Raw genomic sequence first — 16,951 nt, 5'->3', positions numbered from 1 at the left:
CGGGAGACCCCCGACGTAGATCACCTGTCAGAGACACGCCAGTGGTTCTGGACACCGCGCAAAGAAAATCTGAACTTGTCATCCCCCGGGGTCACCCCCTTCTTCCCTCTCTCAGTTTAGTGTCCTACTCTCTGTGGCCAGGGCCCTGTCCGGCACACCACTCTCCCCAGCCTGGCCATTTCATGGCCAAGCCATCCTGAGTGGTGACCGGGTACCCCTCAGGCACACAGCTCCCTGGCTGCTCAGGGCTCACCAGCCTCTGCCCAGCGGAGGATGCAGTGCTAGGCTCTGTCACAGGGTGGGTGGATGGCTGGTGAAACGCCTGTGAGCCTCGTGCTGCCAGGGTTCTCCTCCCTCTCTCCTCTACCAGAGAGAGTCAGGGCACCCAGAATCCCAGCCTTCTGTGCAGGGCCTCCGCACCCTTCCTCTCCCTCACTCTCTGCTCTGCACCGAGCACAGCACACGCCTGCATTTGCCCGTGCAGCATCGCTCACTGATACTCGCTCTGTGCCACGCCCTGCACTGGGCAGCACGACGAGAGTGGACAGCACACCCTTGCTCTCGAGGAGCTTGGGGTCTAGCGGTGTCCCTGGCTATGCCTCCAGCCCAAACTCTCAGCCCTCCTCCTGCTGTCTCTTGCCTCCGCTCGTCTGCGTGGTTTCCTCTGCTGGAATGTTCTTCTGCCTCCTGTCTGTGGCCAATTCAGGTTCTTCTCTGACCTCTCTTATTTCAGGAATCTTTCCTTCTCTCTCCAGCCCTTCCCCACCCCTACCCCAAGCCCACCTAAATTCCTGCTCCTGCCACAGGCTCCAAGGGCATCCTCTACTTCCCCTCGTAGCAAGGACCATGCTTCGGTGCAGTTGCTTGTTGAATCTCTCCTTTCTTCCTATGAGACCCTCAGCCCCATGAGGGCAGCTCTCTCTGGCGCCCTGCCATATCCCTTTCCATAGCACTGTGCCTGGCATTTACACACTAGTTCCTTCATTCATCCAATATCTACTGAGTCGTGCTCTGTGCCAGGCGCTGCTCTAGCCAATTATCAGTGAATAAAACAGACTCAAAACCCTGCCCTCAGGGAGTTTATGCTGTAATGGGAAAGGACAGACAATAAATAATGACTGATCAATGAATCAAGATATATAAGTGTGTGAGAAGATGATAAAGGCCATGAGGAAAAGTGGAGCTTCATAAAGGGGACAGGTTGCGGGGGGGGAGGGACGTCAGGTTGCAATTCTAGACCCGATCGGGGCCCGCCTCACTGAGACGATGATACTTGCATTATGTCTTGAAGGCAGAGACGGGCTGAGCCACGGTAATACCTGGGGAAAGGCCTTCCTGGCAGAGGGAACAGCCAGTGCAAAGGCGAAGTGTGTGGGTGGGCTCATGGGTCAGCAGGGAGGCCTGCGCAGCTGGAGTGGCATGTGGTGGGCAACGGGGGAGGCAGAGGACGTGGGGTGGAGACTGGGGAAAGACCACGGGACCACGCAGGCCATCACAGAGACTCTGGCTTTATCCTGAGAAAAATTGGGAGCCTTTCAGTGTCCTGAGCGGGGAGGTGGCCTGTTCTGACTAATTCAGCTGCCTCTCGAATGAATGAATAATCAAGCATCAGAAACAGAAAGCACAGGGGGCCTAGAGGTGCCCGGGAGAAAATCTAACCCCACCCAGGGTGTCAGGGCGGTTCCGCAGGTGAGACGACACTGGACCACGGCCCGGCCCGAGTGGGAGGAAACTGGGAGGGAGGAGCCTGAACAAAGGCGGAGCTGTGGGAAAGGGCCACGTGCATGGGGGAAGTGCTGCAAGCGGCAGAGGTCAGCAAAATGAGGCCTTCGTGGCCGGGGACCTGGGCTGTGATGAGGTCCATGGAGGGTAGGACATGGAGAGGGGGCCGCGACTACCTACCAAGTACCCTGGAATTTATCCCGAGGGCAACGGGAGGCCTGGTGGAGCCATGCTCAGCTCCTGGGCTCCCACTCACTGTCTGCCCAGCCTGGGGTAATCTTTCCTCTGGGACTAGAATCGAGGCAGAGAGCCCTGGACTGGACTCAAGCCCAAGCTCTGAGCACCTGTGAGCTTTCCCTTTCCTGGGCTTTAATCTCCCCAGATGCTGGACTAAACCTCAACGAGGCCTCCCTGTTCTTACAGGCAAAGCTTCCAGGGTCTAGGCCCCAGGGTCGCACACACCAGGCTCAAGCACTGCTCTTGACAACTTGATAACAACTAATAAGTGGTGTGGCCTTGGGCAAGTCTCTTCCCCTCCTTGAGCCTCAGTTTCCCCCATCTATAAAACGGGGGTGCCCAAGCTCCTGCTTACCGTGGCTGGAGAAAAGACTGCCTGCGCCTGGCACACAGTAGGTGTCTAATAAATGCCTTCCTGTGGGCCTGGCCTTGGGAGCTGGTGTCCCGGAGCCTGCCCAGGCTGGGGGAGGGGAGCCTCACCTGGGATGTGTCGTGGTTGAAGATGACGGCGTTGAGGTCCCCACAGTTGTAGTGCTTGATGAGGTCCTCGGTGGTGTAGGGTGCCTGCAAGCTCCCGGCCCGCACACTCTCGTGCTGCAGCAGGGTCTGGTTCAGGGCAAACAGCACCTGCGCAGAGGGAGGAGAGGCGTCAGGGCTGTGCTCAGGGACCCTGGCTGAGGCCCCTGACCCCTCCAGGACTGGCCCTCCTCCCGCTGGACTTTGGGGCAACAGGCCTGAAACGGGGTGTGTGAAAAGATGGGAGGGGCCTGACACCAGCTGGTACCACCCGAATGTTCCATGTCTCCCAGCCTTCACTCACTGGGCTCTCGCCACGTGCACCCTGCTCTCATCTCCAGCCCTTTGCCCTCACAGGTCCCCAGTACAGCTCTGGGCATCAGTGTCTTATCTAATAATGTGGCAAAGAGAACCTAGCTGTGTCCAGGTTTTGGAATGATGGGCGAGTTTTTCTTTTGACTCCTTTCTTCTCCAGTGCCTAGATGAGTTCTGGAAGGAGCACAGACTCATTTTGGAATCAAGAGCACCCCCAAACAAAGCAAAACAAACAAATGAACAAAAAACCAGAAAGCCCATTAGATGTCAAGGCTCAACCCAAATGCCACGTCCTCCAGAAGTCATCCTCACACCAGGCAAAGGCCTTAGGAGCTGAGCCCCCAAGTCAGATCCGTGCTGCCATTCAGCACGCGTTTCCTCCAGCCCCTCTGTGCTCTGGGCCACCGTGCCAGGCCCTGGGGACACAGCTGTGCCCAGCCAGACCTGCCAGGCATCAGGATCGCTTGGAGTGCTACACAAAAATCGCAGAGATTCCAGAACTGGAGTCTCTGAGGTGGAGCCCAGGATGTGTATTTTTAACAGGCTCCCTGGGAACTCTTTAGCGGTCCAATTGCTTCTAGCATTTGAGGACGGTGCCTCTCATGGAACGTGCCCTGCCCAAGGCACAAGGCCCTGAGAGATGATCTAAAATGTCCCATTTTAGATGGGGAAACTGAAGCCCAGGAGGGGAGGGGAAGTGGCCAATTCTGCACGGCTGGGACTAGAGCCAGCTTCACACAGCTGTGCATCCCAGACTCCTTTGGCCAACAAAAGGGAGGAGCTTGACCAGTCAGTCGGTTGTTTAGCACAGATAGAGGGAAAAATGGTTGCAATTCTTGTGCAAAACGCCAGGAGGTGGTCTCGGGCCACCTGTCCTCGTTGTTTTCCCAGCTCCAGCCTCCCTGGCAGTCCTCAGGCCCTGTTCATCCTGTCTGCACACTGTCTTGGACAACACACCCCCAGCCTTAGTCCGCCCGCACCAGTTCAGGCCCAAGCCTCTCTCATTGGGTCCACTGCAACCCATGCTCCTCTCTGCAGACTCCCCGCCCCTTCCCACCTATCCCATATTCTTCTGCCACAGCTATCCTTTAAAAACACAAAGCTGATGGACTTTCTTTTTTTTGCTCAAAACTTTCATGGATGCCTCCTGCCCAGGGGATAAAAGCCTAGCTCTTCACTGGGGCCTGCAAGGCAGCGGCCTGGCCGCTGCTGTGGTCAGTGACCTCGTTTCCAGCCCCTGTGTCTCCAAATGCTAAACTACTCAGCAGTCTTCTGTCTCTGTGCTTTGTACATGCTGTTCCCTGTGCACGAGAAACCTCCCACCTCCGCTTTCCACTTGCAAATCGAGACTTGGCCTTCCAGGGTCCGCTCAGATGTCTCCTCCATGAAGCTTCTCTGACCACCTGGGGGCTGGGTGAGGCCCCTCCCCAGAGCTCCCACTGTCTCCCTGTGTGGCAGAGTGATATAGTAATGGCCCCAGACCTTAACTCCTCCCTATATACATACCCTTGGCCATGGAACTCTGTAGCTCCTTCACATTCTGACTCTGGACTTGCTGCATTACAAATGGAGGCCAGCATTACAATCCTCCAGAGCCAAATGGGGGCAGCGTTACACACGTGCTGCTGTCTTTTACGCAACCACATTGCCTTGAGAGTAGCCCAGGCTGGCCTGCTGGAGGGAGGGCGAGAGGCATGCACGGCAGAGCCCAGTTGCTTCCGTTCTCCCACCAAGGCTGTCCCAGTCCGGCAGACAGCCAGCCGGCTCCCAGACAAGCAAGTGAGCCCAGCTGAGCCCACTGAGCCTGCCTGCCTGCCTGCAGCTGGGCCCAGACATGTGAGGAAATGCTTCACAGCACAGCTGTGGTGAGAGATGAGCTACCCACCCTGCTTCCCTCCAGCAGGGCGTGAACAATAGATTGTAACTGCAGTTTAGCTACCTGTCTCCGCCCTTAGGCGATGAGCCGCTTGAAGACAGGAATTGCATCCTATTTATTTTTGCATTGGCAGAACTCAGCACTGTGCCTGGTAGAGGGTGTCACCATCCTTCCTTTAACGCTTTGACACCTGCTGTGGTCAATTCACAGTTCAACGTTGCTCAGTAAGCCCTTCACACTAGCCCCTAGAACTCTGGCATTCTGTCTGCACTTGGGGCACGCTGCCACCACGTGGCAGAAGTTTCCTCCAAGTGGCATTAGCCACGTGGTTCCAGAGCACATAATCTGAACAAAAAAGCTCAGGCAATAGGTACACAAAGTCTGGCTTAAAATACTGTCTTGGGCGACTGGGCCAAGCTTGTGCTTGTGAGATCGCCTCCACCCATCCCCTTCTACTTTTGTTTCTGGTCGGGCAGGAGAGCTGGATTGCACTGAGCTCTGGCAGCCCAGCCTGCTTCCCATAATGAGCTGGCTGGAGATGAGGTCAGACCCCACCACCCCGACTCTGGGCCTTCTCCAGGCTTCCAGGTTCTAGCCACCACCCCTGAAATCCAATCTGCAGCCACCTGGCACAGGGTGTCGATGGCAGCAGGGTGGCTGGGGATGGATCGCAGCAGGCAGCGGCCTTGTTGCCGTGGACATTGCTAAGGCAAAAGGCACTTCCTCCTGCATAGCAGATGCCTGGGATGAAAGCGTCCAGGCGGGCTGGAGCGCGCTCCTCCTCTGGGGGCTGGGACACACAGACTTCCTGTGTCCACACCCTGTGCTGCACATACCTGCCCTGCTGCTTCTCAGCGCTGGCTCCACCTGGCCTGTGCTGAGGTCATCGGCTCGGGCGCCCAGAAGCCCCGGCTGGGGGGTGGGGAATGGCCCCCCGGACCCTCTTAGACACATGGAGTCACTTCTGCAGTCGTGTGGCCCTCGTGGAGCTGGGAGGTGTTCTAGTGAATGAAGCACGTCTCAGCCTGCAGGGCGCTCAGAACAGTCCTGGCATGTAGTGAGCGTGGAATAGATGCTTGGAAGAAAAGAGTTAGACCTAAACCTTCTCTGTGGAGCTAGAAGGGCCCAGCAGTTTTTCAAACCTTTTGTAGCCATGAAGTCCTTTTCTGTGGTTATTGTTTTCCAGAGGAAACTTACTTGGAAATCAAAATGTATAGCAGATAGAAACGGGAATTGCCCTCATTGAGGTAAAGGAGGCAGGCTGTCTACCTGAAGTCCCCCCGGCTCAATGCCACCCCCGTGACAGGCTCCCAGCGCTTCTCTGTGGGACCCCACAGGTGCCCTGGAGCCTCGTTTGAGAAGCACTCATCTCTTCATATGCCCTCTTCACATGGAAGAGGAGAAAAGACAGGGGTCCGGAACAGGCAGGATGAAGCTTGCCCCAAGGCCACACGGCGAGCTGCGGGCAGAGCGGGCTCCCTGTTCCCGGACCCCCAGCCTAGGACCTTTGGCTGTGCTCTGGACCATGTCTGGGGCTGGATTTCCCGAGGTCCACTGGCACAGTCCACGTTCATCCCCCACACCTTGCCTACCCATTTTCTTTCAGGAGCCTTGTGAAATAGCCAGAAAACAGCTAAGGAGAATTTATTATTAACATGCTTAGAGGTAGAACACTGAGATCAGATTATTCAAGAAGCACCTCTAGTGCGGCACAGCCGGGGTGTGGTGGAGCCTGGACTGAAACCCAGCCCGTCCCTCCAGACTCCCCTCAACCCCCATCACAGACCCCGGATCTTCCCTTGGTTGTGGCACTTATCCCACTGAGATGTCCATTTCAGGTAATTCCCTGTTCCCTGCCTGTCTAGACTGAGAGATTGGTGAGGGCGGGTAGCCTGCCTCTCTGGTCTCTGCTGCATAGCAGACATTCAAGAACTATGAGAGGGAAGGATGCTGACCCTGAATCCCATGACCTTCCCCCTCCACCTCCTGCCTCGTATCCATCCTCTGCAATTTGTGAAGCAGTCCTCATCCATTGATTACTAGGGTCGCTATGTTTATTGAGCACTTACTATGCGTCAGAAACTCTCTAAGCCCATATTAATTTATCTTTACAGCAACTCTAAGGTAGGGCTAGTATTAGCTCCATTTCATAGATTGGGGTGGTGGGAGGGGGCAGTTGCAGCAAAGAGATATTAAGTAAACCACTGAAGGTGACAAGGCTGGAGAGGGGTGGATGTGCATTCAAACCTGGGCCATCCAGCCCTGGAACCTATCCTCTTAGTTCACCACTGCCCTCGGGGCTTCCCTCTGCTCTCCTTGGGAGAGAGCCAGCAGGCAGGTGTCCCTATTCACAGATGGGAAAACAAAGAAGCAGAGGGGAAGGGGACCCAAGACCACATGACTTGTAAAGGACAGAGCTGGGCTATGAAATTACTTTTGTCTAGCTCCAACCAGGTTCCCGTGACCAGGACTTCAAAGTAATATGTGCTTCTTCATGTGCATTCTTGGTGCTTCCAACAGACGTAGGGAAGTGACACTCATTCATTCATTCAACAAACATTTACTTTCTGTTGATTCTCTGCAGGCATCTGGGGTTGTTGGATTAATTGGACTTGGTTTCCATCCACACGGAGCACCTTTTAGAGGCAGATATGCCAACGGGCCTTTATAGTAGAGGATGGTTGGCAAGTGGGGCCTTCAAAGCCCAGTGCACGGGCGCGAATAAGTGCCTTGCTCTGATTCCTGTTTCCCTGTCATTCACCCTGAATCCACAAGCCTGGCCCTGCTCATACTCCCAGGCTTCAGTGCCTTCTGCTCCCGGCCACTTCAGAATAACAAACCCTCCTCGCCCGTAGCCTCGGTGGCCCACTCTAGGATAATGTTTATGATAAGGCTTTGACATGAAATAACAAACACGGGGTGAAGGCGAGAGCTACCTCACTTCCCCTGGACGGCCGTGTGTGGAGGCCCGGTGACATCCTGGTGACACCCCCCCTCACCGGTACTCGCAGGCCCGCAGCGTCTGCTGAGTGTAGGCCTGGAATTTAAACACATCTTCAAACACGGGCCTTGGATGGAGGGAGGCAGGCGCCAGGAGGGTGGGTACGGGTTTATTGTTCCAGATCCGTCTAGTAAACAGTCCTGGATGGGCTGGAAGGGTGAACACCGAGGCCTGTGTTCACTTGTCGGCCCAGCAGCGTCATCGTGAGGAGAAGGCCGGACCCGCTTAGTCAGGAAGGATGTTTGAGACAGGCCTGGCTCTCAGGCTGTCACTTCTCACCCACCCCGAACTATAGGGAAGTCACAGCAAAGGCCCCAACCCACTCGGTGGTGCTTACTGAGCACCTGGCATGGGCCACGCACTGTTCTAGGTCAGGGGATTTAGTCAGGGACAAAGCAGACCCAGATCCCGCTCTCATTGAGCTTATCTGCTGGGGAGGAAACAGAGAATTAATGACATAATTAGTAAAATGTTAATATTTAGTACGTGAAAGACACAACAGGAATTCCACTGAACTGGAAGTTCAGACTGCCCTCTGTCACTTTGGGGTCCTCATGTCTCTAAACCGACAGGCAAAGCTGGGAGTTACTGGGCTGGCTGGGGGCCTGGTCCTGACGACCAAGGGGGAATTGGAGGTGAGGGAGAGCGTGTCTGCGGCGTACGATATCCCTTAGGGCGTCTCAGTATTACCAGGCCCTGTGGGTAACTAACGTCAGTGGGAAACTACAACGACCCAGTGTAGGCAGCCTAATGGCCCAGACCCTTCAGGAATGAAGGTTTGGGTCATCCCACCAGGTAAAGAACCACAACTAGCTGAGGAGCTTGCAGAAGGCAAAGGGAATAGGTAGTGATGGGGGTAATAGAAGAAGGTAGTTATAAATACCAGCTCCGACCACGTGACCAGTTACAGAAACAAGGACTCTCCTTGTCTGGAGTATTTCTTCCTTAATTTGTTAAGAATGTGTGTGTGTTTGTGTATAAAATCTTTGTTTTCTCCTGTCTCTTCTTTTCCTTTTCTTCTCTCCTATCAGGTAACATAAGACATACTGACTTTATATCACAGTGCTTAAGTATTGTTAACTCAAGTACTCTTAAGTATTGCATTTAAGTTATGGTACCTCAAGGAGAAAAGTAAATAAATACCGCCCAAAGACTTTGCCTCCTCTTTTGGGGAAGGCACTAGCGCGTTTTGGTTGCAGGCAGACTTGTAATTGTTAGGCATAAGTGTGACCTTGTTATTATCTACTTGGAGATTAAATGTGATTTAAGGAGATACAGTATGAACGCCAACTTGACAAGGGGTGGACTTGTGATGGTTAATTTTGCCGACCTGACTAGGCCATGGTACCCAGATACTTGGTCAAACATTCTAGATGTTCCTGTGAAGATAGTTTTTAGATAAGATTCACATTTAAATCAGAAGGCTTTGAGTCAAGCAGATTATGCTGTATAATAATTGGATGAGGTGGTTCTTATCCAATAAGGTGAAGCCCTTAATAGATAAGACCAACCTCCCTGATGAAGGGAATCTGCCAGCAGAGTGACTTTGGACTTGAAGAGCAGCGTCAGCACTTCTTCCCTGGATTGCCAGCCTGCCACCTCACCCTGTAGATTTTGGACTTGCCAGCCTCCACAATGCATGAGCCAGTTCCTCAAAATAAATCAATCTGTACCTATATATGTATACGTCTGTCTGTCTATCTATCTACACAAGCTATTCGTTCTGTTTCTTTGGAGAACCCTAACAAATACAGTATGTTACAAAGAAAAAAAGAAGCAGAAAAGGAGGGCGGAGGTGATGAGACAAGGAGCAACAGCAGGTGCAAAGGCCCTGCGCATACGCAAAGGGGAGCAGAGGTCAGGGCGGCTGGAGCCGAGTAAATAAGGAGAGTGATAGGAGATGAGGCCAGAGTTCACTGGCATGCCAGGTTCCATGGGCCACAGTAGGGATGTTGAGAAACCATCCCACACCTTTCAGAGAATGGACTGTTATTCCCACATGACATATGAAGAACCTGAGGTCTTGAGGATGGTGAAAGTACTTGCACAAGGTCTCACACTGAAGAACTGGAGCTGGAATTCAAACTCAGGTCCAGCTGACAGGTGCTGGGTTCTTTCTGCTGCCCCTGGGCCTGGCCCACCAAGCTGCCTCCACCCAGCCACTGGTAGGAAGAACAGACAAACAGACAAGTAGGGGCCAGTGTGTGAAGCCCAAATTCTGAGTGGTCAGCAGGGAAGGAGGAGGGGTGCTAGGACCTCAGTCATGGGGCCTGCCTAGAGCTGACATATGAGGAGAGGAAAGAGGTCACCTGGCCAAGGAACCCCACCTGGAACATGGCCTCCTGCGCTGTTTCTTCTCTTTGCCTCATCGTTCGGCTCCAGGCTCGTGCCGAACTCATCCTCCCAGCCTCAGGACCACCTCCCTTGCTCCCCCTTCTGCCTGGAACCCTCTTCCACCCACCAGCTCCCACTCCCCTTTCTGCAGAGGTTCCCTTCTCAGGAGGACTTCCCTGGACCATGGGCCGGGCAGGTCCCCCAGAGCACTGTCACTTCCTGGACCGTTGCGCTCACCCTGCTTCATTGCTATCTAATGCTCGTTCTTCCTGCTTGATGGTGGACCCTCCAAGGGCAGGCAAACTGCCTTTCTTCGCGGCTGTTTCTCCAGCAGAGGGCACAGTGCCTGATACTTACACAGTAGGTGCTTGAGAAATACTTGTAGAATGAGGGAATGGATGGATGGGTGAAAAGCTGGACCACTCATCCCAGGACCCCATCCTGAGCAGCTCCCTGCTGGGACCCAATACCTCCAGGGCACAGAGGTGGCAGCTGAGCCCCCCTGGACCCTGGGCCACGTGTCTGTCATTCCCGAGGTGGGCTGGGGTGAACGGCAGCTCTGCTTCACAGGAAGGTTTCTCCAGTCTGGGGGAGATTTCCTCAAAGGTTAGAGCCTGCCAGGCTCTGGCTGAGGTTTATTTATTCATCCATTCTCCTTGTTCCATTGACAGCACCAAAGCAGTGCTGACGACTTCCCCGCTTCCTTCTCAGTATGTTGAGTCCCCCCGCCCCCGGCCCAGAATCCTGTCTCCGGACACTGCACCACTGAGTAGCAGGCCACCAAATAAACACAAGGTTTCCTGGAGCCGGGGACTGGCTCTGTGCTGGCAGGTAGGACCAGAGCTCCCATCTCCAACTGAATCTCCACCACAAAGCCCCGGGCAAGCCATTTTCCTTCCCTGGGCCTTGGTTTTCCCACCTGCGAAAAGGACCAACTCACACATTCATTGAATAAATACTTATTGACCACGTCTGTACCAGATACTCTTCTACTCCCTGAAGGGACAGCAGTAAACACAGCAAATAAAGATCCTTGTCCTAATGGAGCTTTCATTCCAGTAGGAGGAAGCTGACAATAAACAAAAATAACCAGTAAAATATGTTAGAAAGTGATGGCTGTTAAGGAGAAAATAAGGCAAGGGACATAGGAAGTGTCTGTGTGTGTGTTGGGGGTTGACATTTTATATAAGATGCCCGGGAAAGGCACAATGAGGAGTGACATTCGAGAAGAGATCTGAAGGAGATGCGGGAGGTGGTCATGTGAATATCTGAGAGAAGGAAGGATGTTCTGGGCAGAAGGAACAGCAAGTGCAAAGGCCCTGAGGCAGAAGCGAGCCTGATGGGTGTGAGGAGCAGGAAAGAGGCCAGCGTGGTTGGGGAGGAGTGAGCTAAGGGGAACTAGTCGATGAGATCTGTCTCAGGCAGAGACCCAGCAGCAAACAGATGGTGCACTGCCAGTGCAGTGAGCTCCAACGAGGTAAGTTCAACTGAAAGGGTGATTGAAGCACACTGAATGATGGGAATATTCACAGAGGTGTGGACAGGGCACGGTGGAGCGTGGCAGTGGGAAGCTTTCCTGCCCCTAAGCCTTAAAGGGAAAGGGTGGGGGGGTCAGGGACCTGAACCCAGCCAGAGCCACGGCCGTCAGAGGGGACCACAGCTACCGCTCCACGGCCTGGACCATGGTGGCCAGCAGGGAGGAGGGCGTGGGTGGGGGGCAAGAAATATCCCAGCTTCCTTGCCCTCCTGCCTGTTCATCCCCTGCAGCTTCCCACTGAAATCAGGATAAGGGAGGCAAGGTGACGTTGTATCACTGCAGGGCTCAGAGCTGGGGGAACAGAGGGTCGATCTGGAAAGGCAAGGGGGATTTCCAGGACGCAGTCAGAAAGGTAGGGCGGGGCTGGTGGGGAGCACGTCCCGTGGGGCCTGTGGGCCTCAAAGGCCTCTGGCTTCCCCCAGGGGGGATGGAAAGTCCCAGAGAGGCTGAGCAGAGGTGGCTGCAGTAGCTATGTTGACACGGGATCCGGGGAGAGAGGCGTGAAGCAAGGAGATGAGACTGAAGATGAGAAGGCAGCTGTCTTCCTCCTAAAGGGGAATCTCTGAGCACGCCCCTCCTCCCCTCCCCTTACCCTGTCCCCAACCCCAGCCACAACCCAAGAACTTGGACTTGGCTCCTAGCGCAGACGCTGCCTGCTCCGTGGACGCCTACCAGTTGGACGTCGGCGATGCGGCCACATCCTCCAGCTGCCGTGCAGTGTGGGCTGGCTGGCCTTCCGTGCTTTCCTGGGCGGGCAGCGCAGGCTGACTCACGCTAGCTTTCTTTCCTTCTTTTCTCTGGATGCCTAGTTTCTCCACCCAAAGACCACCCTTAAAGATCCCAGCATTCCTCTTCTGTCCTTCAAGTCATGCCAGGAAAGGCTCATAAATCCGGAGCCACCCACAGGAGGAGATTAGCATTCTGCTGGGTAGGGAGGCTAACAGCCGGGCTGAGGCAGGGGCTGGGCTGGGGGTGGGGACAGGCCCAGAGGCTTGGGGTCTCCAGAAAGGGACTTTGTATGGGGTCTGCCCTGTTGGACGGCAAAAGGGTCCCTTGCTCTTCAGTTTTAGGCACAGGTAAGACCCAGGGAGGCTGGAGACCTAGATTCTTGTGCCGCGGGCTCTGACTCCAGACCAGTTGTGGGCCCACGTTCCGGTCACAGGTTCCCCCTCTGAGACACGAGGATGTGGGAGTACTTCTCAGCTCTGCTTGTCATGTTCTATGAGCCCAACATTTTGGGACGGTGACACTCCACCATGTCATAATTTAAACTGTCTACGGTTCTAGGCACTTGGCACATGGAAGCTCACTTATTCTTTTCTTTTTTTTTTTTGGCGGTACGCGGGCCTCTCACTGCTGTGGCCTCTCCCGTTGCGGAGCACAGGCTCCGGACGCGCAGGCTCAGCGGCCATGGCTCACGGGCCCAGCCGCCCCGCGGCACGTGGGATCTTCCCGGACTGGGGCACGAACCCGCGTCCCCTGCATCAGCAGGCAGATTCTCAACCACTGTGCCACCAGGGAAGCCCTCTCATTTATTCTTTATAACAGCCCTGTGAGGCCAACATTACTGACCCCATTTTACAGACAGGGAAACCAAGGCTCAGAGAAGTAGGTGACATCACATGCTCCCCCACTGTTAGGGCTACGTGGCCCCAGCCTTAGTGTGCCAAGCCCTCCCTGACCCTGGGGTCAACTATCTGTCATGAATTTTTCTTTTGCTCCCCAATAATCACTTCTGATCTCCTAAGTTGAATATACACCGTGAATAGAGGAAAAAACCAAAATGTATCAGAAAGTCCCACAGAATCATCTAGGCTGGCCTATTTCCAGTTATAAAGCTTTGAGGAACTTCAAGGTGGTGGATGAGTTGAAGAGAGAAACAGGTAATTATAAAACCCAGGGGTAAGTTAATGATAAAAGGGAAAACCAGGGGTCTTTGGGGTCGCAGAGGGGGTTTGTGATGCAGCCTGGGAGTTGGTGAAGGAATCAGGCTTTAAGCTGGACTGTGCAGGATGAGTGGGGTTGAGAGAAAAGCGTGTTCAAGGCAGAAGGGCTCGGAAGTGCATGATGTGTTTAAGGGCGTGTCAGGAGTTAGGCCCAGAGGGGACCTGGTGGCGAAGGGCCTTCGGTCTCAGGGGGAGGGCTCCATGCTCCACCCAGCCCTTCTCTGCTGGATGTTCTGACAGTGGGCCGGTCACCTGTGGAGGCGGAAATAGCTGGGGAACCACAGATGAGCAGACTGAGACTCTCAGAGGGACAACGGTCTACTCGGCAGGCAATCAGTTGGCGGTGCCCATGGTTACCATTATCATCATCATTATTGTGAAGCGGCTGCATGCATTGGTTGGCAGGATTTTTTTTTTTTTTTCCTGCTGTCTCAGACCTGCCTGCTGACACAGCTGCCTAGACTTCAAAAGGCAAGTCTCCATTTTCATTTGCAAAATCAGTATGAAATTCCTAGAGGGCTTGTCTAATTCCTTCTGGTCTGACCACACAGCAATTACCAATTTGCAAGGAGTTGGGGGGGAGCCTCCCAAGCCCTAGCAGGGAGGGGACCTCTGTTCTGCCTGGGGCCTGGGCAGCAGCTAGGGACAACGGATTTGGGGTGGGCAGTTCCAGGTGGCCTGGGGTGGGAGGTCGGGGGCGCCGGCTCCGTGAGCACTCCGTGCCGATGAGTGAAATTGTTTCTCCGCTAAGTCACAGGCTACGAGTGCCTCGGAGACCAACCACATAGAGCAGCAGAAGGGGCAGGGCTCTGACCCTGACTCAACTCTGGGTCCTGCTACATGCAGGCTGTGTGAGGTTCCCATTCTGGTGATGTGCTGCCACGGGAACATGGGCTCCTCTCCAGGCCTCCGTTCACCTATCTGTCAAGTGGGGAGAATTGTACTTGTCCGCCCCGCCTAGGGAGCTAGCACTCTAAAAACCTTGGAAAACGTTCCTGTCCTTCCTCAGGGAATTTTAAGAAGCTTCTGTTCCCTAAGCGGCAGTGGGGCAGCTCTGAAGGGGGCAGGAGCCAGTGTATGTGGATTATTCCCATTCACCCCTCAGTGATGAATACAGATTTGTGCCAGGCCCAGTGCTGGGTGCTGGGGCCATGCAGCCACATCAGCACCACTTCTAAACTCAAGGAGCTCAAGGTCAAGGGTAGGGTGGAGCGCGGCAGGAGGCACCCAAGGAAGGCTTGCAACCAGATGCTAACATCACTTGTGAAGCTGGGCACAGGGACGGACACAGGGCGGTGGGAGCCCAGCGGAAGCGGGGCTCAGCCAGCCAGGGGAGGGCCGCACACGGGACTCCTGGAGGAGGTGCTCTGCAGTGATACCTTGTGGGAGCACACGTCTACCACTCAGAAGAGAAAGAAGAGGAATTCCAGGCAGTGTCAAAGCCCACGTAAAGGCTGGGTGGAGCTGGCCAGTTCGGGGAAGCGCCGAGGACCCCCTGGTCCAAGCGCAGCGTGTGTGGCTGGTGAAGGGCGTGAGCTGGGATGGCAGCAGGGAGCTGGGGTGAGATCCGGAGCTCAGGCTTTATCAGGACTATGGGAAGCCATGGAAGTTACACAGAAGGGAGCGACCAGTCAGACTTTCGATTTCGAAGCTGCCCTCTGGCTCCTTCACTGAGAAAGCATCAGAGGAGCACAGGTTACAGGCAGGAGACAGTCTTAGCCCTCTTGGGGCTGGGGGAGGTGAGGGGGCCCCACCTGGGCCTGGGGGGCTTTGGGGATGCATGGAGGAAGTGAAAGCGGGCTAGAATTCCAACTCCTTTCTGGCTTGGTTGTGCTGGAAGCCTACAACTCAGGACTCTGAGTCTCTCCCCTTGCCCACCACTGGCCCATCTCCCCTGCCCTGAATTTTGGGGCTGGGTCCTCACTCTCTCTTCTTCCACTCCAGGAAGCCTCGAGCCCCACTTGGGGGAGCAGCTGGACAGAGGAGGAGCCGGCCCTGAATGGCAAGAGGAAAAGCCTGGGACTGGCACGGGACCTGCAGCCTGGAGGGCCCAGGGAATGGACACTCTTGCTAGAGTACATCAAAGGCAAAGCTGCATAGAACTTGGCCTCACGGACAGAACTACAATACAGTCCCAACCGCTCCGGCTTTTTGCCTGTTTAGTCACAGGGGGCAATTCTTGGCAGCAGGACGGGAGCGTTGGAGACTCTGGCTCTGCCAAGGGAATGTCGGTTGAGGGAGGGTCTTTAGATCCTGCATGGGATCTCATTGTCTAGAGAGGATGCTGTGGCCCAGAGAGGGCAGGAAGGTGCCCAAGGCCACACAGCAAGCAGGGGGATGCAGACTAAGACAGGAATGAGGCTTTACTTGAGCACTTTGGGTCTCTTATGCCCCCTTATCCCTTCCTTCCCCCCGCCACAGAAAAGGAAAATGTTTTTAGACCGGAGGCAAAAGAATGTGAAGTTGAAATCTGAGCCTTGGGTCTTGGGTAAAGAATACAGAGAAGTCAGACATATTCTGGATGAGCAGAGATCTGCTTACCCTGCAGACGGGAAACACTCGGGGCTGTCCAAGGCCTCCTTCTGCGCAGGTCTGACCTGGGAGGGCAGGCCGAGTGTGAGCCGATGGGAACAGAGAACGCCTGCCAACACTGCTAGGTAAAGGGCCGATCTACCACGGGCAGAGGAGGAGGGCTCTGCCTCATAGCTCCCTGCCTGCAACCTTCTCTTGGGGCCTCAGGTCCATGCTGGCATATTCCACCGCCTGGCCTGGACCTGCCACCAGGGCCCTGACAGACCAGGGGCAGGGGTTCTTGCTGGCCGCCACTTGTCCACACCCACACCCTTCCTGCCCCGCCTAGAAGCTCACCTCCTCTAAGAAGGCCTCCCTTCAGCTCCAGTCTTTGTCTTCTCCTTCTGTGTGCTTCTGCAGTTGAGAAGGGCAGCGATAGGCCAGAGTTTCTTTCTGCCTTGTGGTGTCTGGGGCTCTAAGAGACCGTGGGCTGTGTAAGAATGTACGTGTGCACGTGTGTGTGCAAGGGAGAGATCAGATGGAGACAGAGATTGATAGATGATCGACAGATTCAGGACAGGTGTATGGACCGCCCTGCGCACTGTGCACGTCAGTAAGCGTCCTAACCTGACTTACGTTCACACGTGTAACAGAAGTCCCCTCTATGCCAGGCACTGTGCAGGACTCCAGGAAGACTCAAATACATGTGATTTAGTTCTACTCCTTCCTGACACCAAGGCGCCCTGTCAATCATTCTCCACGGTTCAGTCTTAATGCTGGTCCACCAAGGTCCTCTGGGATCTGGCCCTTGCCATTTTGGGGGCTGCACCCTCACCCCCCTGCACTCTCTTCCTGTTGCTTTTATTTCCGCTTGCTGTTGGAGGGCACTGCAGAGGACGATCTCGGACCTTGAGGCTCAGGATCCGGGCCGTACCCGGTACGTTGAGCATCCCTGA

The 16,951-nt window shown here is 54.9% G+C and overlaps 1 protein-coding gene across 1 annotated transcript in view; it reads right to left on the bottom strand.

Moving 5' to 3' along the window:
- TRABD2B (TraB domain containing 2B) overlaps nucleotides 1-16,951 on the bottom strand; it is a 216,034-nt gene that overhangs the window by 41,527 nt on the left and 157,556 nt on the right. Inside the window, exon 3 of the mRNA XM_030870075.2 lies at nucleotides 2,440-2,586. Within this exon, the coding sequence (XP_030725935.2) occupies nucleotides 2,440-2,586 (147 nt within the window). The remainder of the gene's footprint in view (nucleotides 1-2,439; nucleotides 2,587-16,951) is intronic.

Source organism: Globicephala melas, chromosome 1 (genome assembly GCF_963455315.2).
Source record: "Globicephala melas chromosome 1, mGloMel1.2, whole genome shotgun sequence".
NCBI classification, from domain to species: Eukaryota; Metazoa; Chordata; class Mammalia; order Artiodactyla; family Delphinidae; genus Globicephala; species Globicephala melas.
Note: the sequence above shows the minus strand (reverse complement) of the source record. Positions and strands in the feature narration are given on the sequence as shown.